A 21559-nucleotide genomic window follows, 5' to 3' on the forward strand; every position below is an offset into this window, starting at 1 on the left:
ATCCATGAGCTGCTATCCCTGTTCTGTGCCCAACGGGAGGAGAGGAAGGCATCGGGAGTGATGCCCCCCAACTCCTGATGCTCTGCTCATCGGTTGCCACCTGTCTGCTCTTCTCCCATCCTCCCACTGCCTCCTCTTCCCTTCTTGGCAAAGCTTCCCAGAGGTATCACATCATTTTTTGGGTGCAGAGCAAACCTGTGCACGGCAGCTGTCCCCTCCGGCAGAACCGACATGCTGGGATGGGAAATGGCCGTGTCTGGGCCTAGACCCATCTCGTTAGTCTGTCCCCACTCTTTCTCAAATGCACTCCCCTATTACCTCACTTTCTCTTCTTTTTCCCTTCCTCCTCCTCCGCCTGCCTGCTGTTCCTGCTTCTTCCTCTCACTCCTGCTATTTCCTTCCTTCCCCTTCTGCTCCTTCCCCGCTTCCTCTTGCTTCTTGAACCCATTCCAAATTGATATTGAGATGCTGTTCTTCTGCTTTGTAGATCAGGAATTGGGTGGGACATAATTTCTTCAGCCATTCTCCCCATAGCACAGTTGTTGGGTGCCCAGAGCAGCTTCCTGAGCTACCTGTTTTTTTTGTCCTCATACCATCTACCATTTTGAAGGAGTGATTCTGCTGCTCCTAAAGGAAAAGGCTTACCAGGTTTTTGTGTCTTTTGTGAAATGACAGCAAAGTGACGTTACAGGTCTAGCTCTGGTTGATGTCCTCTCTCATTTCCCCTAGCTCTTACTTGCCTTTACCAAAAAAAAGAGGCTTTCAGGTTTTTTATATTTTTTTTGAGCCTTAAACCTAGAGCAATGTCTTGCACATCTCTCCCTTTTCATCAAGCATTTCTACAACCCTTCCCTGGGCAAAACTCCCATTATCTCCAAAGCAAGTAGGATTGTTTGACCCATCCTACTGGTAATTTTAATGCAAATGCTTCCCTCCATACATACATTTTGTATGATCTTCTCCCCAAGCAAATTCTTTGAGTCTCTTATTGTAGGTCTTTACCAGAGAGGCCCAGAACAAGGGAGCCCTTGTGATGGAGCTTCCAGACACGAACACCAGACAAACAGCAAACACCAGCACTAACAACTCTCATCAGTCTCTATACCAGGCTGCAGCCTTGGGGTCTCTCCTTTGCTTCCAAACCTCCCCCTGGGATATTAGACTTTATTAAAAATAAATAGTTACAAATTCAGTTTTACAGCTGATGGCAGCAGGGAGAAGAATGGAGGAGGTGAGAGGAGCAAGTCGAGGGTCTGCTGTCCAGTCAGGTCCCTTGTCTGCCATCCTGGCCGCGCTGTACCAGGGAGCAGTCTGAGTGTGCACGCACGGGGCCCTGCCTCCTCTGCCAGGCGTCTCAGGAGAGCAGCAGGACGCGCTTTTCAAGAGGACTGGGAGAACTGGGTCTGAGTCCGTGGATCCGAGCTGCTTCTGGAGGTGACAGATGCCAAAAGCCAAGGAGAGTGCAGAGTAGGCTACGCAGAGTGTCCTTGTCTCCTAGCTTGGCATTTGCAGTGGAAGAATATGGATTTCAGTTCTCTTTCTGTTTTATATACAAAGAAAGAGTCGTGTGCAACAAGCAATAAACATGCAAGTAAACCCCTCCCTTGAGATCCTTCCCCACTCCCTCCAGGAGTCCTAAACTCTACCATCCATCCTCATCTGGTCAGTGCTTAGGCACCACTCCTCTCCTAGTCGTGACTCTTGACAGCCATGGGGGCTACGCACGTCGAGAGGGGACAGAATCTGCTGGTGCCTCAGCAGCAGAAATACCTGCTGTGGGTCCCGCTCTGTCCGTTGAGGACAGGGACTCCTGTCGCCTCTCCAGAGATGAGAAACCAGGCGTGCTGCTCTCCTGTCTCTGGGCAGGAGAGGGGTCCTAGCACAGGCTGCACACATGGGAAGAGTAGTGTATCCTCACTCCTCTTCCAGGCAGTATGACTCGACGGGAAAGGGAGTATATGAGAGCAGCTCCAGGCCTTGATGTACTCAGGGGCTGAGGCAGTCACGGGAGGCATTTTTTTGGTGGGCAAGGGACTTATCCAGCTACGTACGGGTGCAGAATAGAGGAGCAGACGGTGGGCGACGGGTGTGGAAAGGGGAGGCTGGAGGAGTTAGATGGCCGACTCCCTGCGGTATGAGATTGTATCTAGGGGCAGAGTCGCCTGGAGCCGCTCCAGGTCCAGGTGGCTTCCAAAATCCATCATCTGGATGACGCCTCCCTCCTCCTTGGTGCTGCCCCCTAACACCACACCCACTTCGTCATCGTCTTCATCTTCATCTTGACTGACAAGGGCCAGCTCATTCTCGTAGCAGAAGGCACTGGGAGGTGGGGGAGAAGGTAGGATAGTCATCTTGCTTTCTTGCAGCTCCCGGGCTGAGCAGCAAGGTGTGCCGGCTACCTCGTAGGTCTTGTGAAAACGCGAATAATCCACTTTGTAGTGGTTCTTCTCCTCAAACACAACTGGTTCAAAACGATGACCCCAAAGGATTTCACTAGCGAGGTAAGAGCTTCGTGCCTGTGTGGTCATGGCTGTGGCTTCCACCATCCCCTCCAGGATAACAACAATCTCAAAGTTCTCTGTCTCCAGCTCCTCCTTGCCAATCCCATAGAGCGGGCTCTCCTCATCAATCTCATGAACGATAATAATGGGTGAGACCAAAAATATACGATCGAGGCCCACGTCGTAGCCCACATTTAGGTCCCGCTGGTCCAGGGGGAGGTATTCCCCTTCCTCTGTCATGTAGGGCTTGATGAGCTGGGCTCGGACATGGGCCTCCACGATGTGGCTCCTCCTCAGGTTGCCCACCCGCCACATGAGGCACAGTTTGCCATCCCGCACGGAGATGACCGCATGGTGACTGAAGAGGAGGGTCTGGGCCCGCTTCTTGGGCCTTGCCATCTTGGCCATGATAGTGCCAATCATGAAGGAGTCAATAACGCAGCCCACGATGGACTGGACCACAACCGCCATGATAGCCAGCGGGCACTCCTCAGTCACGCAGCGGAAGCCGTACCCAATGGTTGTCTGTGTCTCCACTGAGAAAAGAAAAGCCCCTAGGAAGCTGTTCACGTGCATGATGCAGGGCTTGAGGAGAGAGGGACCACCTCCCACCACCGGTGCATTGAGGTCACCGTGGAAGAAGGCGATGCACCAGAAGAGGAAGCCAAAAAAGAGCCAGGAGACTAGGAAGGCGGCGGAGAAGATCATAAGCATGTACCGCCAGCGCGTGTCCACACAGGTGGTGAAGATGTCGGCCATGTAGCGCTGAGACTTGTTGCTCAGGTTAGCAAAGTAGACATTGCACTGGCCGTTCTTCTTCACAAAACGGTTACGGTGCTTCCGCCGGGGGGCATGGCCCTTCCCATTCCGGCTGTGCCCGTTCATGCTGCCCAGCGCGGACACCTTGTGTCCATCCTCTTCGGTCGAGACGATGCTGTACCTGGAAGAGAAGAAACACGCATTTCCAGCAGAAATATGTAAAGAATAACAGCAACCACTGAGGCAGCAAGGGCAGGAGACAGATGAGTGGCTCACAGGGCTACGGTACCGTGATGTTGAATATCACAACAGCACGTTTCCCTGGTTATTGCATCGTGGTGCCACCCTGACCAAATCGGTGGAGCTCAGCTGCAATATTTGCCGAGTCTTGCTGCCAGGAGGTTGTATCTAGCAGAGTCCTGACAGTGCAGCAAAGCAGGAGATGCCTGTAGTGCTGTGCTACCTTCCAGCCTTTCTGGTGAGGAGGGATCCAAGGCTTCGAAACCTGACAGCAGCTGGGACAGCCAGGAAGCCTGGGAGCAAGCACCCGCAGCCTGGCCACGTTTTGGCCCTGACATTATATAAGGCTGGGAGTTTCTATTTTCTGCTCCGCTCTCCTCACTGATTTCATGGTGCGTTGGTGACAATGTTTATACACTTCCTGCACTCAGGACAATTCTGTTGCCACAGCAACGTGCGTGGCTCCCAGCATCCCGCATCCGAAGCCAAAGGTGTAATTTGGAGATCAACAGCCAAAGTGGTGGCAGTTTCCCTGGCAGAAGCCCCCACACACACTTTCTGGGAGACGTTTGCCCCTCCAGCTCCCCTCCCTCACAGGCGGCACTGCCGCTGCCCCTCACGTGCTGCTGGGACAGTTGCAGATATTCCTTAAAGATGTGATGGCGGAAGATGCGCTGACCACTGAGGAAATCAAGCGAGTGCACAGACCCACCAAGACCACTCTTGCCCTCGTGACCACCCAGGACCCCTCAGACTGGCGGTGTCTCCCTCCCACCCCATAGTGTTGACTTGTCAGCTGGAGCCCTCCAGCATGGGCTTTGTGACCCCCATCCTCGCCTCACGGCAAGGGAAGCACTGGTGGCTGGAATTGTGATTCCCAAGGACACGGGGCTTCCGCAGCACTGCTGGAATCTGTAATTTCTGGTCCAGCACCATGCAGCTCTTCGCTTCTCCTCCATAGTACTCCTCCAAGCACTGCCCCCCACGTATGGCACGTTTTGGATTGGGGAAGGAGAGAGGAGCCGTACCTTGGAGCAGGAAAGACCCTGACAGGTGATCTGAGAAGAATATACCGAAAGGCAGGCTGAAGGTAGGCCCTGAGGGGCCAGATGAGGAGGACCAGGCCACCCGGGACAGCAGCAGTCCTTGAGCGGAGGGTTACTCACCGGTTGACTCGGACGCTGCCCATGGCTCGCTGTATCATCAGGTGTCAGGGGGCCGCGGGAGCTGGGAGGACGCAGGATCTCACGCAGCGGCACTCACATGGGACCGGGGAGGCTCCGGGTTTCACCTCTGGTGAGCTGGGACTCGCGCCGCCATTGCGATTGCTCCTGGGCACGCTCCTTGCGGAGAAGGACAAAGCAAAACCCGGTCAGAGCCTCCCCTGACAGCACCCGTCCCAGTCCCAGAGCTGGGGACCCGGGGGTCCTTTTGCTCAGGAGGGGTCTGGAGGTGTCCGTGGGGCATCGCGCTGCAGCCTGGCTCGGGCAGGTGAGGAGCTGGTGGACGCAGACCGGGTTTCACGGCCCGCAGCCCCCGTGCTCCCCAACATCTACTGCCAGGAGAGGTGCAGAGCCGGCCGGTCACCGCTCTCCAGATCAAGGGCACAATGGTTGAGCAGCTTGCAGGGCCCTTGCTCTGAGCCATTATATTAATATCATAGATTACACTAGGACGAGAGCTCAGGCAGGCTAAATACCTCGCACACAAGGACTAACGAAGCACGGACATGCACGGCAGCCCTCAGGGATCCCCGTCAGCCCAGCCTCACCCAGAGGGGATTGAATTCCAGGGGGTGCAGAACATCCCCCCTGTTTCAAAGAGGAGAAGAAAAGCGACGGGTAGAGCCAAAAAGGAGAACCGATGGAAAGGAAGGGCTTAGGGGTAGCCGAGGAGAAGCCGGTTAGAGCAAACAGACCTTGCGACGTGCCCTGTGTACAGCATCCAAGGAGCGGCTCAGCAGCAGAGCCCCGGGGAGGATGTCCAGCAGACGTTACGTCCTGACCCGGTCCTCCCCAAGCTGAAGAAGGGGGAAAGTGAAGACTCAAGAGCCGACGTATCCCGCCTGCCCGGAGCTGCTGGGAAATGAAATGCAGTGAAGGGGGTAATGACTCACAGATTAGGAGGGGCTTTGTACACCCATGCTAATCCTGCACTGTAACCTTTGGATTACAGCAGCCAGTGCGGAGCGCAGGACGCAGACAGAGCCAGCCAGCTCGCTTCCTCCCAGCCTCACCGATGAGCAACCAGTGGTCGCCATATCTGGGACAAATCCAAGGATTTGGGGGTCAAATCCAAGGTTTGTTGCTGCTTGCAAGTGGTCACGAACAGACAGGAGAAAGGAACAGCAAGTGATGCTGTCTGGGATGGAAAAGCTGGTGAGAACCATCCTTGTCTCATCATCGGTGTTGCAGAATGGGGCTTCGTGTGGCTAAGGGTGACCACCAGCTTTCCCCAGTTAGGAGCACAGACTAGAAAGCAGCAAGTAAGGAGCTCCAGACATCACCTCTGATGTGCAAGCACTGTCGTTGTCATATCTGTGATGAAGATTAGTCAGCAATCTCTCCTCCAGAGACCAAGGTTACTGAGGCAGTTTAAGCTTTATGGCAACACAAACGTGGTTGTCTAGACCATCGATATTATGGGACAAGGAGAAGACAGCAACCTTGTAGTCCACCACTCACCATATAGAGGTAAAACTGAACAGCTTCCCAAAAATTCCCGTCAGGAAAAAGCACTTTGGCACTGAACTCTGCCAGCACCCACCCCCTCATCGCTCTACAGCATCCAAGTCTTTAAGGAGGGTTGGTTTGGCAAGCTACAGGAAATTTTGTGGTGCAGCTGAGTAAACCTACAGCAGAAACTGGGGCCAGTAATCTAAATTAATCAGAAATGTTGAGGGATGACCAGGTGATGAAGAAAGGTCACTTCATGCCCACAGATGGTCCTGCTAGGGTAAAGCTAAGAAGTATCTTCGGTGATCACACGGTGAGTTTGAACTGCAGGGTCCCACGGGTCTTTAGAAGGTGACAAAGGCAGGTAGTTTAGGTATACCCCTCTATGCCAGCTCCAGCCAGGAGAGGAAGAGCATCCTCTCCAACCGGCGCCTTCCTCAGCCAGCCCGGATAAACCAAGCTCATCCTTAGCCAGCACTGACACTGACACCGGTGGAAAGGCACTGCCACAGCTCGCACATAGGGATACTTCACAACTTCCTCAAGGTTTCTGACCACCACCTTTCCCCAGCTCCAGGAAGAGGTGCACGACTTCTAGAGACTTTGGATTTCTGGCCCAGGCGGTGGCCAGCTCCAAAAGAAGAGGAAGGATGACCTACAGAGCTTCTACTCACTGAAACCACGTGCAGCAGCACCCAGATCTCTGCTCCTCACCTTCCCACCTCATCGAGAAGGGACGAAGGAAGCAGATGAATTGCTCATCTCCGATTCGGGCTATGGGAAGAGATGGGCACACTGTTGAAGAGCGCTGCATCCCGTGCTGCTGTGCTTCCTCCTGGCTCCCACACGGGAACTCAAGTCAGCCGGAGCTGTGGCAGAGCCTCTTGCACAGAGCCCACCACAGCTGGACCTTGTAGCTCAGAGCCTGGGAAACATGTGCTGCTGGCTCTGCAGCAGCAGCTAAAACTACATCACTACCCGCAATTTGTACTTAATCACAAGAAAAGTATTTCCATGAAGAATAACACACACGTTCAAGCACGTGAGAGCAAATGGTTTTAGTATAGGCTGTAGCGGGAGACCCGTGGTCTCGGTCCATACACTCATCCGTAGGACCCACACAGAATTGAATTCATAGCTCTTTTTCTGCTTCAACTTCGGAAATTTTGCCGGTAGATTTAAGGACCTCAGCAACAATATGCAGCGACTCCGCCCCAGAGGTGAGCTGTTTGATGGACCAGTTTGTGCCCGTTATTATCTTGTGGAGGCTCTGCAAGGAGAAGTCTATGATGTCCTGCACCGCCCCAAGGTCGGTCGTTTGGCCCACTCTCAGGTTTTCGTTCTCCACCTTGGAGCTCTCCAGCTCTCCCTGGAGAATAAAGATCTCCTGCTTCAGCTTCTCCACGTTGCTTTCTGCCTCCAGAGCCCGCTGGGTCATTACGTGGAGACTCCACTCGGTGCGCTGGACAAAGGACTGTAGCTCTTGGGCTTCCCTCTCCGCTTTGGCCAGGCTGACCTTCAGGTGCCTCTCCAGCCTCTGCACTGTGCACGCCTGGCTCTCCAAGGAGCTCTGCATGCTCCTGACCACCCTCCTGAGCATGGCGTTCTCCTCCTTGAGCATGTCGTGGGTCAGCTGCAGGGACGGGAACTCCCTGTCCCCGACGGCCTCCTCGTGCAGCATGTGGGGGTCTGCTCCCCTGGTGCGCTCTGGGTACCCCAGATAGGGGTCACTGGCATGGGCCCATGGGCCAAAGACATCCATCCCCACGTGCTTGCCCACGCTACCCTGGAAAGAGCCATAGGAGCCACACGGTGCCATACTGGCTGTTCGGAGAACATGCGACCTTTGATGCACAGGAAGGTGGTGGGTCCAGCTGTGGTACTCATCTTCGGACAAGCTGCCAGGCACTTCCGTGTCTTTGTAAAACGGTTCCTGAAACTCCCGAGCATCCTCCTCAAGCTCTAGTGCATGCTTGGCCAACGTCTCGGCATATATTCTATTTTTCACTCCTTCGTCTTTCACCATGTAAGAGTGCCTGGGATTTAGGGAAAATGGGATGGGTTCTCCCAGATCCTCCACGTGACTGCCACCCGAGCTGTCATAGCTCTTGCACTGGCGTGGAGGACGTGCGGAGTGGCAGGGGTATCTGAATTCATCATCGTTGTCATCATCGTCATCATCATCTTCTAAGCCTTCAGATTCTGGGCAGACCCTCTCCATTGTCCCAGAGGTCCCAAGCAGCCATGACATTTTTCAGGACACTTTGGGCTGCAGCGAGCAGGAGAATCCAAATTAAGCTCCTGGAGCTGGGGTCACGCAGGCAGGTGACACTGACAAGCAGCGTGCCGACTTCTGCAGCCTCGGCAATGCTTTTGGGAGAAGAGGCAAACACCGAAATCCCACCTTTTAGATCATCAGGGTGTTCGGGAGGGAGCAGAGAGGAGAACCAGGCACCTCCATGTCTTTGCTGTGGGGAAACCAGGAATCGCCAAGGTCTGTGATGTCATCGTGTGACTTCACTGCCTGCTGTGAGGTCATGACCAGAGGGGGAGAAGAACCGATCAACCGCAAAAGTGCTTTTTTGGCAGCAGGAGGATAAGCTGGACCCTCACGGCTGCAGAGCCGACCCCAGGTCGGGGATGCTGCTGGTGGGCAGAGAGGAGCCCATGAAGCCACCCGAGACCTCCAGCGTGCGGGGGGAGACAGGGACCAGCCGGCCCTGGGCAGGCAGTGTGGGGCAGAGGGGACAACCCTGCCCCACGGGCTACAAAGACATCTCCAGCAGCAGGATCGAGCCGCTGGCATTTTGGTGCCGGGGCTCACCCTGGGCAGAGGCAGGAGCCATCACCGGCGCTTCGGCCAGAGGCATCGCCCTGAGCCAGCCAGCCGGCGAGGGGTCCGCGCCGCGGTGCTGCCGATCTGATTCATCCCCTGCTGCCAGCTGGCGCAGGAAAGCGTTAGTAATACCGGGCGCCACAAACTCAGAGCAGCACGAGCCAGGAGACGAACGAAAATAAACCCACTTACCACTTCCACCCCAACACACCCCCACAGCGCACGGTGCCGCCATGGGAAAGACAGACAGGCAGGCGAGAAGCCCTGGGCTGGGGACTGCCATCGCGTTGGGCCGGCGTTCACGTTGGCCCCTCCAGAGATGCCGCGCTGGGAGGTGATGTAGCCACTGTCCCTCCTCAGCAGCTGGTGGTCCAGGGCCACCACTGACATCCCTGCCCTGCAAAATGGATGCTGCCAGCTCGGCAAGGCCAGGGGCCGTACCAGGAGCCCGAACCCCAACGCAAACTCGGTTCAAACGGCTGTGAAATGGTCCCGTTGCTCCTTGGAAACCTGCAACACAACCGGGATGAAGGGGGAACGCTCCGAGATGCCTCCAGCAAAAGGGGGTGACGCTCACATCCCAAACAAGCAGCTGGCTGTCACACGGATGAGAGGGAGGAAAGCCTGGCTGAGGATAGAGATGTAAATCCCAGAGCATCCCCCAGGATCTTTCTTGGACCTTGCTCTGCCTCCTGGGACCTGCAGGTGGAGGGGGAAGCTGGCGGGGGGTCAGCAGCGACTACCTGGGGAGTGGGTTGACACCATGCTGGTGGGTGCAGCACGGGGCACCCTGGGAGACACTAGGCAGGAGACTGTTGTCCGGAGAGATGCCTCTCCATCCCTCTGCTGCCTTGTCCCTGGCATACACGAACACCCGCGTGTTTCATGGCCTGAGGAAGCCCCCCCAGCACTTTGGGAACCCTCTGCAGCGCGGGCATCACAGCCGCCGTCTTGCAGTGTTGAAGCTTCCATCCAGGTGGGTCTCGGGGGCCCAAGAGCTGCCTCCAGCCCCGCAGCCTGGGCTGCCCTTCTCTCCTTCCCAACCACTTTCCCCCTCCCGCACCCGGGATTGAGCGATGCCAGAGACACCGCCGCCGTGCCGCAGTCACCCCCGCCTCGCTGGGTGACACCGCGCTCCGGCAGCACGAGCCATTGCACCAGCCCACGCTGCCACCCCGGCACTGCTCTGACCCCGAGCTGCTGCCGTCGCTTTCCGAGGCATCTGCGGGCTAATAACGTCAGGGCGTGTGGAGCTGATGCAATGCCTCCATCGCTTCATCCCCGGTACGCGGTGCAGCGCCTCGCACGTCCCAGGCTTTCTCCAGCCCCTGCCAGAGCGGATCATACATTGTCAATCCTTCCTTAAATTTGCAGTGGAAGAGTCTCATGAAACAGAACAGAAAAGTCCACGCTGAAGCACTCCCCCACTTCTCTTTTTATAACAACCGTATCTGGTGCTCTGGGATGTACACCGTGAACGACAACGATGGAAAAATCCCAGGGTATTTTTACACTCTTAGTCTTTGCTTTATCTGGAGCCGTCTGGCAAATGCTTCCCTCCTGTCTGTGGTCAATACCGCAGCCGCTGGTTGCGCTGCGCTTCGTGCCTTTATTCCTCTTACCGGCTGCGTAGCACCGTCTGGTTTTGAGATCAGCATCCACAGACCCATCCTGCCGGCTCGGGCACGGTGACAAGACGGCAGACGTCTTCTCGCCTCCTGGGGACTCAGGGTGGAAACACCCGCAGCAGAGAGGGGACCCCTCTGGCTTTTTGCAGAGCCTCGCAGACCCACGGCATTCGGTTTGTCCTCTCCATCCTCTTTGTAACTCCCTCTCTTCTCCTCTTCCTCACAAATATTCCTGGGGTTCATAGGGCAGCTCAGTGCCGTGGGGCTGTCTTTCCACAAGAGGCACTGGCCGAGCTCTCGCTCCTCCATGCCGGAGGGGCTGGGTGCTAGGGGCTGTACGAACATGAAGGCACAAGTCACCGTGCGAGAGAGTTTTACCATATTAAAAAGGCAAGTGACATATGGAAGGTGAGGGGAGGAAGCTGTAATCAACTCTATACCATTTTTATATACACACTTCTGCCTTTTCGTTCAATAATTATAAATAGATCAAGTAAGTGCCAACAGTCCCCATCTGCCCCGCAAGGCATGATCTGCTGACCAGTTTCTCTCTCCAAAAGAGGATTTTATTAACGTGCCTCTGCCCAGTTTATATTTTGGGGTGGAGTGAGAAGGGGGGATTTTTTTCCCCCCTGTAAAGCTCTGGAGCCTGGGGATGGGTAATATGAAAACAAAACAAAATGATTTGAAGTTAAACCATCTCAGTGTGTGACTCAGAGCTATTCATAGCTCCCTGAAGCCAGCTGCAGCAACGGAGCCAGAAGGATTCTGCCCGTATTATTATTCCAATTACCATCTGAATTAAAAGTTTGAGCAGTGATCAGCCCACATACTGACGGGAGGGGGAGAGAAGAAAGCGAAAAGAGAAGGAGAGAAAGAGAGAGAGGGAGAAAAAACAGATAAAAATGGGATCCACACGAAGGTCCCCAGGATGACAAAGTCGGGAAGAGGCATGGAAAGGTGACAGCGTCACCTCCTGCCTGCTCCCACACCACCCTCCCCATCCCTGCTCTGGCCGCACCGGCCGGGCAATGGCACTGCAAGAGCGGCCGCCCGCTCACCGGGATCCCAGCCGAGACGGGGGGTACCCCACGGCGGGGCTGCTGCGACTGGCGCAGGCACTCACCGGCTCTTCTCCGGCCAAAATGGGGCTGGGGGGGCAAGAGGCTGAGGCTGGGGGGTGGCTGAGCAGGAGCATAAGGAGAGGATGCTGCTGGGGAGAAGTCCCCACTTTTTCTTGTCACGTGAGGTAGGTGGGTGGTGTTCTTTGTGGCTGGCATCACAGGGAAAATTAAATGCTCAGAAAGTCCCTCGCCTTCCTTGGGTGGTGTTCTTGACCAAAAAGGAGCCAGGCTTTTGTGGCGGCCAGGGTGCAGACCGCATCCCACCTGCTCCCGAAGAAGCGCTGGGGCTGATGCGTGCCCCAGCAGCCGTCCTGCCAAAACGGTGGACTAGACCCCGAAGGGTTCATGCAAAACCCGCAAAAGCTGAAAAACCGAAGGCGCTGGGGTGTCCCCAAGGTCCCCATGTCCCGTGCGGCTGCGGTGCGGCTCAGGTCACTCCCTCCAGCTTCCCAGTACGACTGCACCAGTAAAAAAAGGCATCTCCCCTTACCCACCCAAGCCCAGGAGCTCCCTTCACTGAGCACCCTGCCCTGCGGGAGCCTTGCCAAAATGCCGTCCCCAGCAGTGTCCCTGCGCCTCGGCATCTCCCCAGCACAGAGCCCCTCCTGAGCCCGTGCCAGCCTGGCCAGGCTGGCTGCCCTTCTTGATGGCTTTTGGCTAGTCAGGGACAAGGATCGTTATCGGTGCACAGCAAAAACGGGGCGAGGGCGGCTCACGTCATCTGCCTGCCCGCTGCGGTTGCACTCCTGACAGGTCAGGGACGATCTGCCGGTGCTTCTGCAGAGCACCCAGCAAGGCAGGCGCCTGCAAATGGGTTACGAACGATGGTAACAGCAGCGATGGCAGCGAAGGGCGAGCAATACCCAGGGCAAAGCCCGCTCTGCGCCAAGCCCCCGACCGAGAGATGCTGCAGCCGCTGCTCCGCACCCGGCTGCTGCACAAGGGCTGAGTTCCCAGCCCGGCCTGGTTGCTCAGTGCTAACCCATCAGCCATAGGGAGAAAAAAAATGTTCCCCCAAAACCCTTGTCGCTACTCTAACACGGAGCCCAGCGGAGCCACCAGCCTTCTGAGGGGGGGTCCCAGCTTCTCCCCTTTCAGCCACGCCTGCTAGGCGCCAGAAACAGAGCTGAGGGAGCATCCCAGGTAAGCTGCAAAACCGCACTCCCGCCAAGAGCAGATCAACTATTTCACTACAAGTCTGCTGACTTGCTTGGTCCAGTTAAGCAAATGCACCCGAAAGACATCAAACCTAAGTGCTGCCTGACGCCGGTGGTACGGAGGACCGTCGCCCTCTCCTTCCCCTGCCCCCTTGCTCCAGGGGGAAAAGGGTGCAAAGCAGGACACGGCGGAACATTTGCACGCTGCTATGCCTGCAATATCCCCCCTCCCGCCCTGCTGCCATCATTACGGGTTGCCGAATACCCCGGCTCCTCCGGGCTGCGATGCTCGCTCCCGCTGGCACCCTGCCTGCTCACCTGCCTCTGGCTCGCTGGCGCTGGGGGCTGCCCGCACCTTCTGCCTGGTCACCTTCTCCGCCCCCCCCCCCAGGCACAAGGCGCTTTCTTGGTGGTGGGAACGCCGGGAGACAGGAGAGGAGAGGACTTCTGGGGACACTGGGTCTAGTCCCGTGGCAGGCACCGCCTCATCGTAATGCCATCGAGCTTTTCGGGGGGATGAAGCGCCTGCCTGTCCAACCTCTGGGATCCCCGGTGCCCTTCAGCCCCCCGTGCTGCCGGTGGGGCCAATCTATACAGCTCTCATGGGGCTATAGGGGCTGCTTTACCCTCCTCTATAACGGAGTGGCTTTTGATGTCCTCTTTCTATACGTCTCTTTTTGGCTGGCCCCCCTGCGCAGGCGCCTAAGCCGGCTGCCAGCAAATGCTGTGGCCTGGCACAGAAAGGGAGAAGGGCGAGAGGAGAGGGGAGAGCGAAGATGAAGGCAGGGGAAGGGAGAACAGGCGGCAGAGACGCAGACGGGACGAGGCCGGCAGCTCCTTGCGCCAGCGCTGGTGCCGATTGCCAGGGAGGGAGGTGAGGAGGGAGGCAGGAGAGGTGTCGGCGTCTTTTCTCCGAGCTTTTTGCAGGGGACAGAGGTGGGGGGGACGCTGCCTCCCTTGTTTTCACGCAGCACCAGGCTCCCTCTGAAATGTTTCGGGAGAAATGTTGCCATAGAAATAAAACAGCCGTCCAGATTGCGAGGGGCAGGCCCGCCGCCACGGTGGCAGGGGCTGGCGCAGGCACCGGCAGGAGTCCCCGGCCGGCGGCGTGGGGTACCTTGTCCTCCATCCTCCGCTCCTTCATCTCCCGGGAGAGATCTTCACCTGAGCCCCAGGTGGCATCTCCTCCCCAAATGCACTGGTGGGTGAATGCCGAAACTGGCCCTGCGGGCAAGCTGCCTGCCACCAGGCTCCCGAGAGGACGGGCACGGAGGTTCGTGGGTCTCTGGGGCAGTCGGGACAGGGTCGTGCTGCAGCCGGCTCCCATCCCTTGTCTGCCTGGGCCACGGCACCACCGTCACTGCTGGAGAACAAGCCTGAGAGGTCTAAAGGCGAGAACCAGCTCAAAGGCAGCCCCTGCCCATCCCGAGCCTCCCACTGCTGGAGGATCAGCATCTCTCCCAAGGAGGGGCTTCAAGACCAACCATCCCCAGTAAAGCCACCTTGTTTGGATGGGAAAACCTGTGCCGGTGCCTCCAGGGGCTCCAGATGAGGCCACTCCGCCCCAGTGAGGGGCACAGGAGCAGCGCCATCGAGGAACACGAATTTAGCCCGATGCGGTTTTACAGCGCTGCAAGGCAAGCGCAGACGGCTTCGCTCGGTCCTTACCATTCACAGAAAAACGAGCGCCAGCGGGAGGCTGGGGAGCCGCGCGTGTGAGTAAGGGATCGATCGCTAAGACGCGAGCATCCATCTATTGATCCCCGGCCGTGCTGTCGGGTTAAGCCAACCCAGCGCAATAACGAGACAGGACAGCGGGAACTTGCTGAGGGCAGATTGCCATTAACCGCTCCACTCTGCGTCTGCGCCGATGTCAGCGCGCGGCGGGCGCAGGTATCCATCAGTGTGTCCTCCTCCCCTTTGCTGGCACCCTCCCGATGGTGATACCACCCCAAAAACACAGCCGCTCCCAGAGTGGTGGCCGGTGGCCGAGCTGGGGTTGGCCAAGCAGCCAGAGGGGCCAGCGGGGACCCATCCTGCCAGGTAACTCCATCCTTCCCCGGACGCATCCTCGCTTTCCTTGCAAACCATAGTGGGGGGCTGCGAGGGGCGAGGACGGCTGCCAGCCCCCCACCAGCACCGCACATTGTGGCACTTGGTCTTGGCACCCAAGGAGAGGGAGAGATGGAAGAGGAGAAAGGTGGAGGAGAGGGAGGGAGCCCCACTTCCCTCTGGATCAGCCCTCTCCAGCTCATCCCGTCCATGGCCACCCTCGCCATCCCTCCCCTTCCCCACCCTGTCCCCACCAGGTTCATGTTTCCCTGCTAAGGCACATATTCCCCCTGTCCTTGTTATTATTGTCAGTGGCTACAAACAGGGGTGGCCACGTGCCAGGGCGACTTGGGCATCTCTGGGCAGCACTTCGGATGGCGAACAGAGAGGGGGCACGTCCCCACGTCGTCAGCAAGATGTGCTCCCCGCATACCCCGCCATCCCCTCCTGGGCTGCGGGTGACCCCAAGCCCCGGGTCCCTCTCTACACCTCCCACCTCCTGCGGACGCCCTCCTCCCAAGAAGCCGAGGAGGGCACAAAGCGGGGGTTGAGGGTAGCCCTGGAGCCATGTCACCTCCGCCACGCGTCCCCCGCGTGCGCTGTCGCTGTCTGCCCTTCGCGGCATCCCTCCCCAAAGGGAGGAAGGGGAGAAGGGAGAGGCCCCAGAGCTGCCGTTTGCTTTACCACGGATGGAGCCGGGGTTGGGCGGCGGGGACGGGAGACTCCAGGCTCTTGGCAGAGGGATTTGGTGGTCTCCAGGTGATTTGCCCGGGAGGGAGGGCATCGGGGGCACCAGGGATGACCTGCCTGCACCATGCAAACCCGCTCGTCCACTCCCGCCTCGGTGGGGGTGCCGGCCTTGCCAACAGGGAGCAAAGGCAGAGTTTCTCTGGCATTTTGCTCACGCCTTCCTCCTGAGCTCCTTCACCCAAGCCCAGTAGCCAGAAGACCCCTTGCACCATGTCTGTCTGGGGGATGTTGGACCGCCACCAGCAGGATCAGCCATGCTGGCACCAGAAGAGCTGGAAGGCAAGGGAGAGGGGGGCAGATCTGGAGCCCGAAAAGCTCCACGGGCAGCGGGAGAGCCAACATGGCTGCTTCAGCCCCGGTTGTGCCCTAGTACTTGCAGAACGGGTCTCCAGCTCCGTTCTTCTCCGGGAACTGGCCGAGACCATCACCCGCATAGAGCAGGAGAAACAAAAGGTAAGCGGGACCCAGCCCCGGGCGAGAAGGTGCTAAGGAAACACGGGGAGCCAAAAAAATGAAGAAGTTACCTGCAAAGCGACCAAAGTCAGGGTGGTGAGAGGCAGAGAGGGAAGTTGGGGAGATTTACAGGCAGGTCCCCACCCCTGCCCCTCGGCCGGCAGCTGCCCCAGTAGCCGTATGTGCATACGCCATACACATCGGCAACTTTATGCTGGCACACTCACATGAAGCCACGCATCTCTCCCTAAGTTATATTTATAGCTGTTCCTCTGAGCGAGCGCAGATGAAACAATGCATTATTTTCTGAAGGAAAAAAAAAAAAAAAAAACAAAAAACCAACCCTTCCCAGTCTCACGCCGGTGAAGGGAGCAGCGTGCCCCGGCACCGCCTCTTACCCGGGTCCTGCCGAGGGCTGCCGCCTGCTCCAGCCGTGCCGAGCCAACATCAGAGGACGGGGAAAGCGGCCGGTTTCTCCATCTCACCATGAAATGTCTCAGCCGGACCGGAGGAATCAGGGAGGTCTCTCTGCAGCCCTCACTCGCCTCTGGCTTGGGGTTTCCCCCCCCTCCCCGACCCAAGGAGCTACTTCTTCACCACGACCCGCTCCTCTCCTAACTCTGCCCTGCCCACGCCAGCGCTCTCCTCCTGCCTCTGCCTCTCCTCAGAATTTTTCACTCCCGGGAACGTCCATCCCACGGAGCACTGATGTGCCTTCGTGGCTCGCCGACTGGTTCAGGTCTCCCCCTCCTGCCTGGCTCCCTCCTTCCCTGGCATTATTCACCCGTACCCCTCGCTGCCCCCCTGCTCTAGTCCCCCAAATCCCCCCTTCTCCCTTCCACTCTTCCTCCCTTTGCGCTCCGCTCCCTTTCCCTGGCTGCCTCTCCCCCTCGCTGATTGCTATGCAGTCTGTAGCTGAGAAGTCAGTAACTCCGTGGTAGGATCCAACAGCTTTCCGCTACTTTAGCCCATCCTCGCGTGTGAGCTCAGAGCCGCGGAGGCACCGCTGCGGAGCTGCCATGGGGGAGACGAGAGCGCAACCATCGGCAGCGGGAAAGGGACGGTGGGGCCACTGGATGCCCCCAGGGAGGCGAATCCTCCCGCTGGGCTGGCGCAAAGGGGCTGAAATATCCACTGTCGGGGGTTTGGTTTGGGTTTTTTTTTCCCCCCACCTGGATTTGGGGTGCTGGGCTGACACCTCGCCCCGAGGAAGGGCCAGGCTCTCCCGGCTCATGCAGAGAATTTGCCGTGGGGCATCGCTTCCCTGCGTCCACAGCCCAGCCTCCCCAACCCTGCGGTGCTGGGGCCATCCTGCCAGGACAGGCGATGCCGGGGATGGGAGCGTGAGCAAGGAGGGATCCGTCCTCGGGGCTCCAGGATGGCGCACGGCCATCCTGCCAGGAAACCTGTCCCAGAAACCATCCCTGGGGCTCCACGGCCAGCAGCATCTCAGGGGCTTTGACGAGGTCGCTTCTTGGCGGCAAGGCGAGGGGCCGGGGGACCTTGCGGCAGCAAAGCCAGAGGCTGAAGTGAGCCCTGACCCCACAGGCAGCGGCTGTGGGCACGGGCTCCCGGGGGCAGCCCCACGCCAGGCCGGCAGGGTTTGCGTCTCGGTGTCTCATCTGCCATCCCCAGCGTTAAAGACCTGCGCTGGAAAAGTTAAAAAAGATCCAAAAGAAACCACTTTTTGAGCGTCCCTTGGGTCCCAATCCTGCAACCATCGTGACCCTCCCTCCCAAAACCATCCCAGGATCAGGATGTCCCCTGGCACAACACATCGCGGGGACCGCCGTCCCCCGCCGGCATCGGCGAGCGCAGCCCGCTCTCACCTGGCAAAGCCACCCCAGGGGAAGCAGAGGGTATTTTTAGTAGCTCTCCACGCAGATGAGCAGCTGCAAACGGGGAACGCGTCAGCCTCCTGCACCAGCCGGCTCACCCCAGCCCACCCGTGGCTGCTCCCCATCGCTCGAATGGGGGGTCCTGGGGAGCCGCAGCGCCTGATGGAGCGGGGCCAGCCTGCTCCCTCCATCCCCTCTGCAGCCATCCCTATGGAGACCTTGTTCAGGTTTGGGGGGGGAGGGGGGAATTGCTTTCCCAAAAGCCCTGTCCCCAGGACCCATTGGGTTTCTTCCCAAGAGCTACCGGCTGGGACCTGCGCAGGTGCCCCATGGCAAATCGTACCGGTCCTCTGGCACGGCAACAGGCCTTTCCCCTCTGTGCAGTAAAGGATGAAGATGCTGCTGCAACATCTTGCTCCTTCCCAGGGCAGGCGAAGCCGCCAGGGACCCCACGCACCCCTGGAACCACCTCGGCTTCGGGTTGAGTTTCAACTTCTCTGCCTTTTGCTCCTCATCGCCAGCTCCCCCCAAGACCTCGCCGTGTTGCCCTCCACCTGGGCAGCAAAAGGATGAATTGCTGCACCTTGTGCATGGCGCGGCATCCCGGGGCGGCCAAGAGGCAGCCGGCACGGCCGGGGCCATCAGGAGGGACATGGGGACGTTGCATCGAGGATGCCACCAGCCCCTCGCTGTCCTTGTGCCCCTGGGGTGCCGTGCCCTGGCCGTCCCAGGCCCGCCGGCCCCGGCAGCAGGGTGGCTCACACTCGCCACCCCCGCCCGTCTCCACCGGCACCGTCTTTAATAAGAAGCGTGGAATATTTTAGCACCTATGGAAAAGCCACCACAGACGGTGGTGGCAGCCGTTGCCAGGGAGACGCTCCCAAAAATAGCCCCACTCCGCCAACCTTTCCTGATGCTGCTGTGGGGATGAGGGAGGCAGAGGGATGGAAGGGTGGAGGGATGGATAGAGGGGTGGAGGAAAGGAAGGAAAGAGAGATGGAGAGATGGATGGAGGAATGGATGGAGAAGGATGGGGGGACGGAGGGATGGCTGGAGGGAGGAATGGAGGGAGGGATGGAGAGGGACGAAGGGGGAAGCAGGAGCTCCTGGGAAGGTGAGCGAGCGCTGCCTGACCCCTCTCCTGCCTGGCGATGAAGACGAGCGCAACCCCCACGCCAGCAGCCCCTGCTTGGGCACCTATGGTCCAGCTTTCCTGCCACACCAGCTAAGCCAGCACGGACCCTCAAGCCTTCTCTGCCCTGGGCAGGTCTGACTTTGAGTGTTTAAACCAGACAACACAGTTTTGGACTCTTTAGCACCTGCCAGGCTCCCTCTGCCATCCTCCTCCAACTGTCCCATCTCTGTCCCCAGTGCTCCAGGACTGCCCTGGCCGCGGTGTCCTGGTGACGGGGCAGAGGCGGCCCATGATGCTCAACCCCAGCACGTTCCCCAGCCTCTCCAGGAATGCTGAATCACTTCTCTCTCTGGGAAGAATCCCAGGGGCTGCCCACCCTTCTGGGGGGGTCTGAACGCGACCAGAGCCACAGCCCGCAGCAGAAATGGAGGGGGACTCCCGGCCGAGCACCTCCAGGGCCAAAAGCACAGAAGCCTTCCTGGTGGCTGGAAAGCAATGCTTTAGGGAGAAGGAAACCCTTTTCACCCCTGTTCTTGCGCCATCGCCTCGCAGGACAGGCGGAGGTGGGGAAGGGCCCTCGACGGAGCTGCTGCCGCCCGGCCCAGGGGCTCTGCAGGAGAAGGAGCCTCGCAGACCGGCGAAGGCAGAGAGGGAAACCCAAAAATAGAACTAAAGGGGGGAAAAGAAAAAAAAAAAAAGAAAAAAAAAAAGAAGAAACCCAACAACCCCAAATTCTCGTTTTTAATGCCAAATCCCAGCTCGCTCGCCTCCCTGTCACCCTGGCGACATTCCTTGCGGTCGCCATGGAAACAGGAGGCATGGAGAGAGCATCACCGTGCGGGGCGGTGGCAGCACCCAACATTATTTCGGGAGGCAGGGAGACACCCGGTGCAAGGCGCTTCGTGTTGTGGCAGGGAGGGAGGAGGGAAAGGTTTATTTTTACTTGCTCCCACTTCGTGTGCCAGTTTTTCCTTCTCTAAGTGCCCGGGTGCCCCTCGCCCTCCCGGCAGCTTTGCCATGGCCCTCCCGCATGCCCGCAGGGATGTCCCATGGGGAGAACCCAGCCCCACCACCATGTCCCAGCTGGGTGAGCTCGGCTGGGCTGCTCCCATGATGTCCTTCTGATGGTCACCTCAGCTGGCAGTTCCTGGTACCACAGCAGGAGATAATGCCGTGGCTCGGAGTCGATCAGCTCTTTTTGGGAAGGTGCAAGATGAAGAGGATAAACCTTTGCCACCCACAACAGTCTTACCTTTCCACAGAAGGCTTCATCCCCTGGGTGGGACAAGAAGCTGCGAAGAGGAGCAGAGGAACAAGAGGATGATGAAGGCTCTCAGACGTCGTGCCCTGGGGGCTCAGAAGGGCATCTGTCAGTAGAGAGGGCCCTAAATCTGTCCCCCTGAAACCTCCCATCCCCACTCCACAGCTCAAACCTCTCTCTGCCCACCTGCAAAAGGACCTGGGATGCCAGGGACCTGCTGGGCCACCAGGGCTGGGGCTTGGCTTTTGCCAGCACCTGCACGGCCTCGCAGAGCCCTGCTGAAACCCCAGGCAGCTTCGCTCCGACGGCTGGAAACCCAATTTCAGCCAGTCCCTACGCCCGACGCTCCTTTGCCAACGCTCAACTTTGCTCTAACCCGCTCTTCTCCCACCGCACCGACCTCTGCCTCGGTGTCCTGCAGGGCTCTCCCTGGTTTCACGGGGCCAAGCGGGTGTTTTCCAGCCCAGCCTGGGAACGCGGCTGGAAAAGCCCGGTGCGGCAGGTGCTGGAGCTGCAGAGTGGGAAAACACGGCAGCCAGCCTAATGGGCAGGGAGGAAATATATGCAAATGTATTCAGAAAGGAATCCGGTGATGCTAATAGATTTGTTAGTCCTCTCAGTAAGCACCAGGAATAATATTTTTACACTTTAATCATTAAGGATTTTACTCCAAGCGAGCCCATAAGGACGGAGGGAGATGCGGAGGAGACGGCTGCGGGTGACGGCTGGGGACAGGGAGGGGGACAGCCAGAGCCGGCCCCGCGGCAAGAGCAGGCGGGATCACGCAACCCTCGAGTAACCAAATCAGACTCACGGCCAGATATGATTTGCTCAGGGACGAGGTGACAAATTAAAACATCCATTTGGTTGTATTAAAACAGCTTTACGTTAGCAATTAGATAATGAATATCTAATGGCCCTGCCTTGATGCGGAGGTCACTCCACCGCTGCCATGAGACCTCCCTGCGTAACCGCTGCTGCAAGGACAAGGTTTATCTCGAGCAAGCTGATCACCTGGGGCTGTTTTTGAATAGATTAAAACTTTATAACCATCACTACTAAGCTCCTTTCTGTTAAATCTATAAAACCAGCAGCATCTATGTGCTTTTTTTCACTCAACACGTGTATTACGTTGTTTGTAATCCAATTG

General features: G+C 58.0%; 2 protein-coding genes across 7 annotated transcripts; both read right to left on the reverse strand.

Moving 5' to 3' along the window:
• Nucleotides 1-730: 730 nt before the first annotated feature.
• On the reverse strand, nucleotides 731-16941 carry KCNJ4 (potassium inwardly rectifying channel subfamily J member 4). Of its 6 annotated transcripts, XM_049822295.1 has the most exons (4): nucleotides 13239-13291; nucleotides 5419-5575; nucleotides 4667-4843; nucleotides 731-3441 (listed from the first exon to the last, which is right to left on the reverse strand). In XM_049822295.1, the coding sequence occupies exons 3-4, from the start codon at nucleotides 4702-4704 to the stop codon at nucleotides 2112-2114; spliced, it is 1368 nt and encodes a 455-aa protein (XP_049678252.1). In that variant the 5' UTR covers nucleotides 4705-4843; nucleotides 5419-5575; nucleotides 13239-13291; the 3' UTR covers nucleotides 731-2111. The 6 variants fall into 6 exon arrangements, with proteins under 6 accessions (XP_049678252.1, XP_049678254.1, XP_049678257.1 ...); XM_049822297.1 differs by lacking the exons at nucleotides 5419-5575; nucleotides 13239-13291 and adding an exon at nucleotides 16574-16941; XM_049822300.1 differs by lacking the exons at nucleotides 5419-5575; nucleotides 13239-13291 and adding an exon at nucleotides 16247-16317.
• On the reverse strand, nucleotides 7308-8611 carry LOC126047969 (endosome-associated-trafficking regulator 1-like). Its single transcript, XM_049822301.1, has one exon. The coding sequence runs from the start codon at nucleotides 8424-8426 to the stop codon at nucleotides 7308-7310; it is 1119 nt and encodes a 372-aa protein (XP_049678258.1). The 5' UTR covers nucleotides 8427-8611.
• Nucleotides 16942-21559: the final 4618 nt, after the last annotated feature.

This window comes from Accipiter gentilis, chromosome 18, assembly GCF_929443795.1.
Source record: "Accipiter gentilis chromosome 18, bAccGen1.1, whole genome shotgun sequence".
In the NCBI taxonomy this organism is placed as follows: domain Eukaryota; kingdom Metazoa; phylum Chordata; class Aves; order Accipitriformes; family Accipitridae; genus Astur; species Astur gentilis.